Source organism: Lithobates pipiens, unplaced genomic scaffold (assembly GCF_037356315.1).
Source record: "Lithobates pipiens isolate NorthernLeopardFrog02 unplaced genomic scaffold, aLitPip1_a1.2 Scaffold_23, whole genome shotgun sequence".
In the NCBI taxonomy this organism is placed as follows: domain Eukaryota; kingdom Metazoa; phylum Chordata; class Amphibia; order Anura; family Ranidae; genus Lithobates; species Lithobates pipiens.
Window position 1 is genome coordinate 19,624,161 of NW_027507785.1, and position 15,482 is coordinate 19,639,642.

The window sequence follows — 15,482 nt, forward strand, 5'->3', positions numbered from 1 at the left end:
AATTTCGGAAAATGGAAATTTCGGAAAATGGAAATTTCGGAAAATGGAAATTTCGGAAAATGGAAATTTCGGAAAATGGAACCTCCGAATTTTTGGATTTCCAAATTTCTGAAAAAAGCAAAAAAACGCATGAAACAAAAATGAACAAACTTTTTGTGAGTTGCCTGTATTAAAGTGTTATTAAACTTGTCCTATATCTGCACCCAGAGGCGCCACTCCCCTTGTGTGTTTTTCAGTGTACCAGGACATGGTTTCTGTTCCCCCAATCACCACCCCATACGGTCCTTGGACTTTTTAATATATTACAAGACTATGGACTCTTGTTATTTCACTTGTGCATAAAGGATTATGCTTTTAACTTATGCTTTTCAACACTGCGGGATACCTATTGCTCTAGTTCCCTGCACCTTTACTTATGTATAATACATCAAACCTGGGCCTGGAGATCTTGATAGTCAGGAGAAGCTTATAAACATCTGTCAGGAACCTGAACGGGACAAAAACCCCAACCACCTGGAAAAGGGGAGGCAGGAGATGAGGGTGGAAGGGTGTAGACCAAGCAGGACCAATCCCATGGAGCAACCTAGGCTTAGATACTGGTATCAAAAATAACTTGTCCAGATAGTTCTGAACCAGGAGGTTCAACTGGCAGCCCACACAAGAAACCACCTCCAGGGCTTCAAGCACAGAAAGTTGAGAAAGGCAGCCATACAAAACCAAAGCCCAAGCTTGGAAATTAAAGCAGCAATAAGGATTCAGCATGGAATTCTGGTCAGAACAGTAAGGAGACACTTGCCATTGTTGGGGTATGATCAGACAGCATCTAAGGCGAAGGGCTATCAATGGTCTACTTTTAGGAACAACCAAGAGCCTGAAACCTTCAGGTAGCACATGGATGAAGAGTGAACTCTCGCTTCCAAAGCTCCTGCCTGAGAAGGTAACCCGGACACGGACAAGGTGGCATGCATTACGAAGATTATCAAGACACAGGAAGAAGGAACCAAATGGCATACCAGAGTAACCAGGCCAAGAACAAACCAATCTTAAAGTTTACACAAGGAGGTCCACCAGAGAACTGAAAGACTTGTCTCACGCAGCATGATCAAAAGGAGGCAAAAAAAGGCTGTGGTGGACAAAGAACCTCCATGAATGAAGACTACCACAGCTGAAGAACACCCAAGCCAAAAAGAAACGATGGATGACTATTGGAGATTCAAAAAACATTTCTGGAAACAAATGATCTCCATCTTCAGCAGTATCTGGGGAGGCAACAGTCATTTTCCATGCTTGTATTTTTTTCTTTTCTAACACAGATGTTCTAGTGATCCCCAAGGTCTTTGGTTTGATATTAAAACAAGAATGGAAAAATCAAATACAAAAATAAAAAAGTTTTAGATTTTAAAAAAGGACAAATTGTGCTGAAATTGGGAAATTTCTAAAAAATTTACTGAAAGGTTAGAGTAAAAATGACAGAAGTAATCAGGGGGCACTATTAACCACTTCAATACCAGGTACTTTCCCCCCTTCCTGCCCAGGACAATTTTCACCTTTCGGCGCTGCCGCACTTTGAATGACAATTGCGCGGTCATGCAACTCTGTACCGAAACAAATTTTTTATAATTTTCTTCCCACAAATGGAGCTTTCTTTTGGTGGTATTTAATCACCTCTGGGGTTATTTTTTGCTAAACAAACAAGAAGAAAACATTTTTCTAAAACAATAAAAAAGACCGAAATTTTTGAAAAAAAAAAAAATATGTTTTGTTGTTATAACATTTTGTTTTCTCCTTCACTGATGGGCACTAATATGTAGAATTGATGGGCACTGATGGGCAGCACTGATAAGGCACTGACAGGTTTTATTGATGTACAATGATTGGCACTGTTGTGGGCACTGACAAGCATTTCTGATGGGACACTGACTGGCAGCTGATGGGCACTCATTGGCATGGTTTGTGGCACATCTGATGGGGCTGTGCTGATAATCAATATGCTGACTGTCAGCACAGACCCCCTTCTGACAGGGAGAGCCGCCAATAGGCTCTCCCTGTCAGCGAGAATAGAGGAAAGACGTTTACCGGCACTTCCTGGTTCACGCTGAGATTGGTCACAGCTGATCACATGGTAAGGGGGTCCTCCTTACTACGATCGGAGATGCAGTGTCAGAGTGACAAACCGCACCACTGATCGGCGCGATGTGCACCCCCCACGGCTGCACACCAGCATGTTATCCTGCTGGACATCCTATGACTCCCAGTCAGGATAAATGAACCACCACCCGGCCGTCATTCTGCTATAGGCCAGGCAGGAAGTGGTTAAAGTCTACCATCCTGGAGGCAACTAGATTATGTCAGGCAAGTTGGTAAGAATAAACAAAATAAAAGCCAAACCTTAAGTAGATGGGAAAAAACCCCAGCTGCAGCCAATACCAGCACTGACTATACCCACCACTCAAAAGCTTAATAGAGCTGGAAAGGGCAAGCATTTACAAATACCCGGGACAAAGGGAGATAGGTCAAATGGCAGGATACCGACAGAGATGTCAGGAACCCCCCAAGCATGGCTAAGTAATCACTGACATGTAAAACAAAAAAAAAACAAAAAAACACACACACACACACACACACCATTTGGCAGCATACATATACTTGTCCGGAAAGAAAAAAAAAAATAAAAAATCAGCAAGCCTGAGGTTTTCCTGATGCAAAAAAGGCTAATACGGAGCCAATGGATTCCACAAGGAACACCAGGGCCTGAGGAAACAGGGCCGTAATGGAACAGGTGGGACAACCTAAATCTTGAGGAGTGAGAATGGTTTTGGAACAAAGAAAACCTTGAACCTCTCCACCACAAGAACTGGGATGAAAGAAAAACCCACAATATTTGAAGGCTCGTGAGTGCCGCAGGCAGGCCTACTATACATGAAAATGGGAGACAGGACCACAGAGCGATCAAAGAGATGGATAAGATACGGAATTCAGCTCATAGCCACAGAGAACCACCTTCCCAGCCCAGCACCCACTATGGTAGCTGCTCAAGGTCTGCAAGGGCAACATATGCAACTCAAGCTGCAGTCTGACTCTTTCATGTGCTGCTAGCAGAGTATTCTAACCCTTGATGCAGCACTTAAACAGTACATGCAGCTCAACTGTTTTACAGTAATAAATAGTGAGGTTACGATTAGCCTTTTACGATGTGTTCCTAGAGAAGAAGACAACCCAAGGAAAGTGTAAAGACCACAGTGGTTAGCATGTCTGCTTTGCAGCACTGGGGGTCTTTGTTTTAAAAAAAAGTTTGTCATTTCAGCCAATGAAAAAGGGAGAGACCCAGGAGAGCTTAGTCTCTCATGCACATCGCTGGATCAGGATCTGGCTTAAGTATTGGGGGGGCTGAGGAGGGAGCTGCACACTGAAGGTTTTTTACCTTCAAGCACAGAATGCATGAAGGTGAAAAACCTTCAGCCTTTACAACCACTTTAAATCACAAGCTGTTCAAGAAGGAAGATTGAAGGTGGGGGGCCGAAGGTGGGAGGGTAGAGGGCCGAAGGTGGGAGGGTAGAGGGCCGAAGGTGGGAGGGCCGAAGGTGGGAGGGTAGAGGGCCGAAGGTGGGAGGGTAGAGGGCCGAAGGTGGGAGGGTAGGGGGCCGAAGGTGGGAGGGTAGGGGGCCGAAGGCGGGAGGGTAGGGGGCCGAAGGCGGGAGGGTAGGGGGCCGAAGGCGGAGGGTAGGGGGCCGAAGGCGGAGGGCAGGGGGCCGAAGGCGGAGGGCAGAAGGCGGAGGGCAGAAGGCGGAGGGCAGAAGGCGGAGGGCAGAAGGCGGAGGGCAGAAGGCGGAGGGCAGAAGGCGGGGGGTAGAGGGCCGAAGGCGGAGGGCGGGGGGTAGAGGGCCGAAGGCGGAGGGTAGAAGGCAGAGGGCGGGGCGGAGGGTAGAAGGCGGAGGGCCGAAGCCGGAGGGTAGAGGGCCGAAGCCGGAGGCTAGAGGGCCGAAGCCGGAGGCTAGAGGGCCGAAGGCGGAGGGTAGAAGGCGGAGGGCGGGGCGGAGGGTAGAAGGCGGAGGGCCGAAGCCGGAGGGTAGAGGGCCGAAGCTGGAGGGTAGAGGGCCGAAGCCGGAGGCTAGAGGGCCGAAGCCGGAGGCTAGAGGGCCGAAGGCGGAGGGTAGAGGGCCGAAGGCGGAGGGTAGAGAGGCGGAGGGTAGAGGGCCGAAGGGTAGAGGGTAGAGGGCCGAAGGGTAGAGGGTAGAGGGCCGAAGGGTAGAGGGTAGAGGGCCGAAGGGTAGAGGGTAGAGGGCCGAAGGGTAGAGGGTAGAGGGCCGAAGGGTAGAGGGTAGAGGGCCGAAGGGTAGAGGGTAGAGGGCCGAAGGGTAGAGGGTAGAGGGCCAAAGGCGGGAGGGTAGAGGGCCAAAGGCGGGAGGGTAGAGGGCCAAAGGCGGGAGGGTAGAGGGCCAAAGGCGGGAGGGTAGAGGGCCAAAGGCGGGAGGGTAGAGGGCCAAAGGCGGGAGGGTAGAGGGCCAAAGGCGGGAGGGTAGAGGGCCAAAGGCGGGAGGGTAGAGGGCCAAAGGCGGGAGGGTAGAGGGCCAAAGGCGGGAATGTAGAGGGCCAAAGGCGGGAGGGTAGAGGGCCAAAGGCGGGAGGGTAGAGGGCCAAAGGCGGGAGGGTAGAGGGCCAAAGGCGGGAGGGTAGAGGGCGGAGGGTAGAGGGCGGAGGGTAGAGGGCGGAGGGCACAGGGCGGAGGGCACAGGGCGGAGGGCACAGGGCGGAGGGCACAGGGCGGAGGGCACAGGGCGGAGGGCACAGGGCGGAGGGCACAGGGCGGAGGGCACAGGGCGGAGGGCACAGGGCGGAGGGCACAGGGCGGAGGGCGGAGGGCGGAGGGCACGGGGCGGAGGGCACGGGGCGGAGGGCACGGGGCGGAGGGCACGGGGCGGAGGGCACGGGGCGGAGGGCACGGGGCGGAGGGCACAGGGCGGAGGGCACAGGGCGGAGGGCACAGGGCGGAGGGCACAGGGCGGAGGGCACAGGGCGGAAGGCGGAGGGTACAGGGCGGAAGGTACAGGGCGGAAGGCGGAGGTTACAGGGCAGAGGGTACAGGGCGGAAGGCGGAGGGTACAGGGCGGAAGGTGGAGGGCGGAAGAAGGCGGAGGGTAGAGGGCGGAAGAAGGCGGAGGGTAGAGGGCGGAAGAAGGTCGGAGGGTAGAGGGCGGAAGAAGGTCGGAGGGTAGAGGGCGGAAGAAGGCGGAGGGTGATACAGTTTACAGATCAGCACTTCCTAATTAGTAGACGACATTTACCTGTGGAACAATTGTCAAAGTTCAAGTCTCCACAAAGGATATCAAACACAACCAGATCTCCATCTTCACTGTATTGTGACTGGAAGTCCAAAACCCATTGCAGGAGCAAAGACATCTGATCACAGCGGATGACCGCATCACCTAAATGCAAAGAAAGGTTTGATTGGTGCCGGGGTATCTGTATGCACAGTGACACCTGATTACAACATGAACCTACCCCCCGAATCCATACAGCTGAAGCTTATTCTGCTTATATTTTTCCTCATACAGCTGCCTTATTGACACAAGGCTGAGAGCCATCAATGCTCGACTCCTCCCCAGCCTGTCACTCCAGTAAGCACAGGAGGAGCAGAGCGCAGTGACTGTGGTCATGTGATCTGTCAGCTCTCCATTTTATCTTTATTTATTTTTTTACTGACACCATAATTCTCCTTTAACCCTTTCGCTGAAGGAACCATTTTTAAATCTTTTGCACAATTAAAAAAAACAAAAAATAATTTAATGCCTGAAGATTTCTTTTTCCCCAAAGCTGTATATATTTTCTGAACGCAATACCCAAGCACCGAAATTTCAGCCATGGAAAATTATCGGCAGAAAATAGGGGTTTAAGAGTGCAAATAATGGCTGCGGAAAAAAAAGCCCACAATCATCCTGCGATTTTGATGCAATTTTACATAGCCAATGGTGTTTTTCATAGGTCATGGGACACAAAAAATGCATTTCAATGGGCAGGTGCGTTTTTGGTACAGTTTGCCAAATATGCACCGAGCGGGATTTTTCACACCGCTTCAAATGGTGTCGATAATGACCAATAATAAATTCATATTCATTTAAATTCACGATGTTCGAATATAATACAGTTATTTATAAAAATATATATATTTTTTTAAAAAAAACATAAATTTTGGGCCAAGTGCATGCTGAATTTTCACTTTTGACACCAGAATTTTCATTACGGTGCACCGCTAGTAGTCAATCAGCTTCTAACTTCGGCTTCTTCAATTAAGCTTTGACAATAAAACCTGGAAGCCGGTTGGTTTCTATGTAGAGTGGCACCAGAATTTGCACTCTCCACTTTTAGTAAATCAACCCCATTATGTTACCCAATTTTATTGCTAAAATATAAAAAAAAAAAGACGAGGTTGTGCTGAGTAAATAGATACCAAACATGTCAAGCCTTTAACCACCTCAATACCGGGCACTTTCACCCCCTTCCTGCCAAGGCCATTTTTTAACTTTCAGCGCAATCACACTTTACATGACAATTGCGAGCTCATGTAACACTGTAGCCAAATAATTTTTTTTATCTTTTTCTTCACACAAATGGAGCTTTCTTTTGGTGGTATTTAATCACTGCTGGGATTTTTATTTTTCACCCCCCCCCCCCCAAAAAAAAAAAGAAAAATGTAAATAAGTAATTTTTCTCCTTTGCTGATGTGCACTAACATGTCTCGTCTTACCGATGGGCAACGATAGGTGGCAGGCACTGATGGGCATTACTGATGAGCAGGCACTGACTGGCATAACTTACGGGCACTGATTGGTGGCACTGATTGGGCTTTCCTGTAATCAGGGCACTAATGATCAGTGCCCCAATTACCTGCCCAGGTCTCCTCTGCGAGGAGATGCTGTTGATTGGCACTCCCCGCCACATACACTGTCAGTGTGAGGTGAGAAGAGCCGATTCACGGCACTTCCGTATTTACATGTGACTGGCTGTCATTGGATACAGCCGATCACAAGAGCAGCGGCTTTTCACAGGGATCAGGGGTCGCGCCATGACCTAGCAGCACGGCGTGGCCATGATCACAGAGCGCCCCCCACGATATCACTCATTTTGGGGTGCCGTCATATGACGTCCTCCCAGAACGAGAGCCGCACCATCCCTCCATCTTTTGGAGTGAGAGGACGCGGGCAGGGCTCAGGACCAGAATGCAATGCGCTTCGCAGAATGCACTGTACCACATAGTGTTCCCTTGTGCCAGATGTTGTACTTTGCTTGAGAAGGTAGCAGCGTATGCTCCAAAACGCTTTGAATTCTAAGCCCTGCCCGCGTCATCCAGCTCCTGGTTGCCCACGATGCTGCGTTCTACCCAACACAGCCTCCACACGGGGACTCCTGTTGCATTCCACCTGGTGGTACCAGCAGCTCCCGCGGCCCGCTCCAATTGACGTGCCTGTTTACCCATCTATTGTAAGTAGCCCTGTTGGGGGCTCCATTAAAATACACCGTCTTACTGCACTTAGAGGCGCTTCTCTGCTTTTGTTTTGGAGTCATCAAAGCCAATCCTTTTTTTTTTTTGAACAGCTGCTTGGGATCTACTTGAATTCACAAAATGGCCATAGTATAATAAAAAACAAAAACAAAAAAACACAGGGTTTATCTAGTAAAGTTAACGTTCTGAACTGAAGGTTCTGAAGCCCCTTCTAAGTTCCTTCTCCCAGCTTCCTCCAAATTCCTTTTTTTTTGCTGCTCTGATCAGGCTTCCTTTTAGAGTGGCTACCTTTGTTCTCCATGGTCCCTCTGTATGTAGGAACGTAGCCACCCTCCCTTGCTTGCTCCCGAGTAGGATTATGGATTACAGGCAGGGCCGGACTTACTATTGGGCTTGACTGGGCTCAATCCCATGGGCCCTACAGGCCCCGCCGAGATACATAGCTGAGTGTACTCGGCTCCGCTCACAGTCACGCCCAGTCCCACCCTATGATGGACATAACATAAGGACTGGACGTGACTGCGGGCCGAGCCAAGTACACTCGGCTACTCTCGGCTCCGCTCGGGACTGCGAGAGGACCCGAGAGCCGCTGTAATATTCGGCAACCCATCGCAGCTTTCTACGGAAGTGACGTTCCATCGCAGCCATCTTGCTACACCCCACACTCATCCACATTAAGGATACACTAAGAAGTGGGAAAGCGGACATGGTGTTACATCCACCGGAGTTTTGTATTTTAGACGTATTTATGACATTAAAGTTAGTATATAGTGAAATACAGGACTTACAACTCCGTCTGACTACTTAGATGTTGAATTTTGAAAAGCAGCGAACTTCTGTCAGATTAGCAAACCTGTGAGAGGAGAAGGGTTGCCACTGCTTTTAAAATTCAAGATCTAAGTAGTCAGATGGAGTTCTAAGTCCTGTATTTCACTATATAAACTGACTTTACTGTTATAAATAAGTGTAAAATGCGGGTGTAACAACATGTCCGCTTTACTCCTTCTTAGTGTACTGTAATTCACCGACCGACACAGCTGCTCTCTTAGCCATTGGGTTGTTACGCTACCTTTAGGAGAATACTAGGCATTACTTGTTATGTAACGCTCAGAACTTTCCAGTTCCGCCCAGGGGGCAGTCCCTTGGGTAACAACCCTCCAGCCTGCCTTGCAGTCATCAGTACGTCAACAAGCGGTATAACGTAAAGATAAAAAGGAGGGGCGGGTGCTGTGTCGGTCGGTGAATTGCAGAGAAAAGCATTTGACGGGGAGTACAATAAAATCATATTTTCTCTTATATTCACCGACTGACACAGCTCCTCTCTTAGCCATTGGGACGTCACCCAAGCAGTGCCAAACGAGGGGTAGGAAAACCGCATAAAAACTTCATCCACCATGGCAAGTGGAAACTAGTGAAACTTTACCCACAAAAAAACAACAGTGCATGGAAGAATCCACCACAAAACCAGGGTACCCTCAACAGGAGTGACCACCCACAACCACACCAAACCTGCGGAATGTAATGCAACAGCGCATTAACTTAACGGTACTGCGTTATCGAAAAAAAAAAAAATGGAAAAAATAAAATATATTGCATATTCAATTGCAACTACCGTATATACTCGAGTATAAGCCGAGATTTTCAGCCTCTTTTTTGAGGCTGAAAGTGCCCCCTCGGCTTATACTCGAGTCGCCGCTGTCTGACTGCTCGATCAGCGTATCGAGCAGACAGACGGCGGACATTAATTTTCAAAAGCCGCGCCTCCTTCTCCGCCTCCGCCTGTGATAGGCGGAACACTGAATTTCCCAGCAGTCAGTGTTCCGCCTATCACGGACATCCGCTCATTCTCATACTACGGACGAGTATGAGAGGATGTCTGTGATAGGCGGAACACAGGCTGCTGGGAAATTGAGTGTTCCGCCTATCACAGGCGGAGGCGGAATTTTGAATTGTAGAATGGCCGCCGAGAAGAGCGGCGATCCATCGGCACGGGACGGAGGAGGCACGGCACGGCACGGGACGGAGGAGACACGGGACGGAGGAGGCACGGCACGGGGGAGGCACGGCACGGGACGGAGGAGGCACGGCACGGGACGGAGGAGGCACGGCACGGGACGGAGGAGGCACGGCACGGGACGGAGGAGGCTCGGGACGACGGCGGCTCGGGACGGAGGCTTGGGACACAGGTAGGCTGGACACACACACAAGGCTGCACGGACACACACACACACACACACACACACACACACACAGGGATGGATGGATGGATACACACACACACACACACACACACACACACACACACAGGGATGGATAGATGGATGGATGGATACACACACACACACACACACACACACAGGGATGGATGGATGGATGGATGGATACACACACACACACACACACACACAGGGATGGATGGATGGATGGATACACACACAGGGATGGATGGATGGATGGACACACACACAGGGATGGATGGACGGACACACACACAGGGATGGACGGACACACAGGGATGGACAGCCATGTCTCACCCTCGGCTTATACACGAGTCAATAAGTTTTCCAGTTTTTTGGGGGTAAATTGGGGGCCTCGGCTTATACTCGGGTCGGCCTATACTCGAGTATATACGGTATACGGCCGCCTGCAAAACTTTGCGGCCAAAACAGGCATCAGCCGATGCACTGGCGTCTACCATGTAGAACTTGGTAAACGTGTGGACAGACGACCAGGTCGCCTCTTTACACACCTGAACGACAGACGCTTGGTGTCAGAAGGCCCAAGATGTTCCGATTGCCCTTGGGGAGTGGGCCGTGAACGGAAAGGGGGGCAACTGTCCCTTCAGGGCTTAGGCTTGCACTACAATCTGTCTGATCCACCTGGAAATGGTGACCGACATGACTTTCTTTGGACCAGCCACCGAAACAAACAGTGAGTCTGACTTCCAAAAGGGAGCAGTGGCAGACAAATACACCTTTAGAGCCCGAACCACATCCAGAGAGTGAAGGGCCACTTCCTTAGGGTGTTTCGGCTTAGGACACAAAGATAGCAACACAATGTCCTCGTTGATATGAAAAGCGGAGACCACTTACGGCAGAAAAGACAGTTGCGGACGCAACACCACCTTATCCCTGTGGATAACCAGATAAGGCGACTTGCATGACACAGCTCCTCTCTTGGCCATTGGGTTGTTACGCCCACCTTTAGGAGAATAATAGGCATTACTTGTTATGTTACGCTCAGAACTTTCCAGTTCCGCCCAGGGGGCGGTCCCTTGTGTCACAACCCTCCCAGCCTGCCATGCAGTCATCAGTTTTATTTTGCCTAGTGAAGGAGAAGGACCTAGGAACCCTGACGGGCCCATCGGTCCATCTTTTTTCTGCAGAAGTTTGACTTTTTGTGCAAGATAATTGATCCTGTGATCTGCTATTAACAGCCGGCTGGGTGACAGGCTGGATACCCTTATCCTTGTAGTCTCCCTCACCTCCCTCTCTTCTCTCCTTGTCCCTCCCCCCCCCCTCCTTGGGGGGATGCTGCTGAGCGGTGTGTGTGTGTCTGTGCAGGGGCTCTCCAGGGGGGGGGTGGCACTGGCTGGCTGAGTCCTGGGTCCTGTTTTTCATGTCCCTGGAAGGTGTCTGTGAGGCTGTGCGCGTGTCCTGTGCAGCGCTGTGCTCACCGCCATTGTTTCTCCCTGTCCCTCATGGTTCTTGCATTCGGTGGCCATCTTAGGTGTGGGCAAGGGAAAGCATGCTCTCCTGGGCTTCGGCGTCCATTTTCCTTGTGATTGTCCCTATACAGGACGCCGGCGGCCATTTTCTGGAAGCCTGAACACGTTTTTCAGTGTTCTCTAGCGGCAACATGTGCTCCTGTGCTCTGACTGCCATTTTCCCTGTGTTTTATGTCCTTAGGCTGGACACTGGGCGGTCATTTTCTTTAAGCCTGAGCACACTTCAGAGCAGTTTCAGCACCATTAGCAGCTGCTTCCACCAACATAGCACTGTTTCCTCTGCACCTGGGAGCCAACTGTCTTTTCTGCCGAAAGTGGTCTCGGCTTTTCATATCAACGAGAACATTGTGTTGCTATCTTTGTGGTGTCCTAAGCCGAAACACCCTAAGGAAGTGGCCCTTCACTCTCTGGATGTGGTTCGGGCTCTAAAGGTGTATTTGTCTGCCACTGCTCCCTTTTGGAAGTCAGACTCACTGTTTGTTTCGGTGGCTGGTCCAAAGAAAGTCATGTCGGTCACCATTTCCAGGTGGATCAGACAGATTGTAGTGCAAGCCTAAGCCCTAAAAGGGACAGCTGCCCCCCTTTCCGTTCACGGCCCACTCCCCAAGGGCAATCGGAACATCTTGGGCCTTCTGACACCAAGCGTCTGTCGTTCAGGTGTGTAAAGAGGCGACCTGGTCGTCTGTCCACACATTTACCAAGTTCTACATGGTAGACGTCAGTGCATCGGCTGATGCCTGTTTTGGCCGCAAAGTTTTGCAGGCGGCCGTATAGTTGCAATTGAATATGCAATATATTTTCTTTTTTCCATTTTTTTTTTTCAATAACGCAGTACTGTTAAGTTAATGCGCTGTTGCATTACATGCCGCAGGTTTGGTGTGGTTGTGGGTGGTCACTCCTGTTGAGGGTACCCTGGTTTTGTGGTGGATTCTTCCATGCACTGTTGTTTTTTTGTGGGTAAAGTTTCACTAGTTTCCACTTGCCAGGGTGGATGAAGTTTTTATGCGGTTTTCCTACCCCTCGTTTGACACTGCTTGGGGACGTCCCATTGGCTAAGAGAGGAGCTGTGTCAGTCGGTGAATATAAGAGAAAATATGATTTTATTGTACTCCCCGTCAAATACTTTTCTCTGTAATTCACCGGCCGACACAGCACCCGCCCCTCCTTTTTATCTTTACGTTATACCGCTTGTTGACGTACTGATGACTGCAAGGCAGGCTGGAGGGTTGTTACCCAAGGGACTGCCCCCTGGGTAGAACTGGAAAGTTCTGAGCGTTACATAACAAGTAATGCCTAGTATTCTCCTAAAGGTGGGCGTAACAACCCAATGGCCAAGAGAGAAGCAGTGTTGGTCGGTGAATATAAGAGAAAATTGCGTTTGTAAGACCGCTGCACAAATACAGTATGACAGAGGGGGTTATTTACGAAAAGGCAAATCCATTTTGCACTACAAGTGCAAAGTGCACTTGAAATTGCACTGAAAGAGCACTTGGATGTGCAGTCGCTGTAAATCTGAGGGGTAGATCTGAAATAAAAGGGGGAAGCTCTGCTGATTTTATCATCCAATCAAGCTAAAATGCTGTTTTTAATTTTTCTTGCATGTCCCCCTCGGATCTACAGGGACTGCACTTTCAGTGCAATTTCAATTGTAGTTTGGACTTGTAGTGCAAAGTGGATTTGCCTTCAGTAAATAACCCCCAGAATATTGCAATGACCGCCATTTTAATTCTCTAAGGTGTCTGAAAAAAACATATATATATATATTTGGGGGTTCTAAGTAGTTTTCTAGCAGTACAGCTCTTCCCTACCCAACCATACACATGCACACAAGGTGGGGGTAGGCAGGCAACACTGAGTTTCCAAGTGAAAGCGGCGGGCTTGTATGTGAATCTGGAAGTCAGGGGGACTGCCCACCCCAAGCTGGGCCCAGGCCTCTTATATACAAGCCCACCACTTTCACCTGGCACCTGTGGCCTGCCTGCCCCCACCTCGTGTGCACGTGCAGCCAGTAGCAACTTTGAGTATCTTGGCATGCAGCGGAAGCATCGGGTGGTAGTGGAGGGGCCCCAGGTCAACTTTTACATTGAGACCCATAAGCGTTAAGTTATGCCTCTGCCCCCCCAGCCTTGATTTTTCAGTGTATAATTAGTCACCATCCAGATTATCTGGAATCTACTTACTCTCTGGCGCATGTAAATGCGTGCAATTTATATATCCCACAATTTTTTGCTTTTGTTTCGTCATTCCAATGTAAACCTGAAATGGAAAAAGGATTCAAAAATCGGAGATTAGAAGTGAACGTCCCCTCGGTGTGCCTCAGAGAGAAGATATAACACAGGCCAGAATCACAGACACTCATCTGTGTATTATAACAGACTGGAACTTTCCTCATTTTTAAGTACCAAGTATGTACAGCACAGACCTTTGTATATTATGAGATATGGGTGACTTAAAAATTCCAAACACTCTTAAAACATTTATAGATCTCCCATTATCCAATATTAATTTATTGCTTTTACTTGGAAAAACACTGACCCTTCGCGATCAGCCTCGCTCAATTTTTTCTCCCCAGAGGACCCATGGAAGTTATTTTTTAGCCCTAGGGAACCCCACCTACAAACCCACAGCTTATGGACTACAGTGATCACAAAGTTGTAGATATTTAGTACCGCCCAGAATGGATCAGAAAATTCACCACCTGAGTTATATACAACAAAATTAGTTGTAGTAAAAAAAAAAAAAAAAAAACACCACCATATTAAATTAATAATAATGATGGTTAGAAAAAAAACGTGTATGGTCTCCTTACATTGGTGGCCAGTGTAGCACTTATGTAGGTGGTCAGTGAAGTGCTCCCCATATTAGTGGTCAGTGCAGCATCTCCTTACATTGGTGGCCAGTTTGGAGTCCCCTTACATTCCCAGACAGAGTAGTGCTCCCTTATATTGTGGCCTGTGTAGTTTCTCATTTCATTGGTAGCTAGTGTCCACTTGCGCTGGCGGTCAGCGTAGCGTCCACTTACGCTGGTAGGTCAGCGTGCTATCTTGATAAATGGGTGGTTAGTATTGTGTATCCTTATAGTGGTGTCCAAGGTAGTGCTTCCTTACAAAAATAGACAGTGTGGTACAGGGGCGGACTGTCCATTGGGCCACTTGGGCACTGCCCCATGCCACTAGGGCAGTGATGGCGAACCTTGGCACCCCAGATGTTTTGGAACTACATTTCCCATGATGCTCATGCACTCTACAGTGTAGTTGAGCCTCACGGGAAATGTAGTTCCAAAACATCTGGGGTGCCAAGGTTCGCCATCACTGCACTAGGGGGCCCCATCAGGGTTGCCAGCCTCAGTAAACCAGGGACAGTATGTAAAAAAAATTATTTTTTTTTTTTTACATCTATCTCTGAAATGTCCCTTACCAACATCCTTTTGGTGTAAAAATCCTGAGATTATAGCTACCCCACCTCTCCAGTACCTTCTCAGCCAATAGAAACATGTCTGTGTGATTGTATAGTGTGTGTGTGTGTGTGTGTGTGTGTGTGTGTGTGTGTGTGTGTGTGTGGGTGGGTGGCCCCATATTCTCTGATTTCCTGGGTGCCCCATAATCTCCTATTGCCTGGGGGCCCCATGAGTTGTCAGTCCGCCCCTGGTGTAATATCACATTACATTTGTGGTCATTGTAGCGTTGTATTACCTTGGAAATGTAAAGCTTACCAAGCTGGCAACCAATATAAGGAGGTGATACTCTGACTGCCAACATAGGCAGCGCTACACCTACCACCAGACAGCGTACTGCTCTCTTACATTGGTGGTCAGTGCTCTACATTGATGGCTATGCAGGAGATCAATCTGCTTACTGCTCAAAAAACCCTTTGCAACCTCAGTAGGAACCCAAAGGCCCAGTACAAAAAACACACCGAAAGTCGGCCGGTTCATTAGGAACCGACCCAACTTTCGGTACATGTGTACTATGGTCTGTTCAACAGAAGACGGTATAACAACTAGTTTCTGTTGAATGGTCACGCTGGAAAACCAGCATTCAATCAGCGCTCGCAGCCAATGGCTGCAAGCATTGATCGTTGTATTCTGGCAGGGTGTCCCCTTGTCAGAATACAATAGCATAGTGAGAGAGATCCTTGCATTATGCAACGTTGCACTGAAGTGGGGAATCTGTCTGTTTTTTCATTCAACCTGATGGTTGAAAATAACATTTAAAAAAATAAATTAACGTGTACACTGAGCTAAAGGTTTTGTGGAAC

The 15,482-nt window shown here is 48.9% G+C and overlaps 1 protein-coding gene across 2 annotated transcripts in view; it reads right to left on the bottom strand.

Annotated features, from left to right (window-relative positions):
* The window catches only part of LOC143927236 (sphingomyelin phosphodiesterase 5-like), a 57,917-nt gene that overhangs the window by 17,351 nt on the left and 25,084 nt on the right, over positions 1 to 15,482 (bottom strand). For both annotated transcript variants that reach the window (XM_077451232.1, XM_077451233.1), the window contains exons 4-5: positions 13,406 to 13,481; positions 5,283 to 5,423 (exon numbers count right to left, since the gene is read on the bottom strand). In XM_077451232.1, coding sequence (XP_077307358.1) covers positions 5,283 to 5,423; positions 13,406 to 13,481 — 217 coding nt within the window. The remainder of the gene's footprint in view (positions 1 to 5,282; positions 5,424 to 13,405; positions 13,482 to 15,482) is intronic.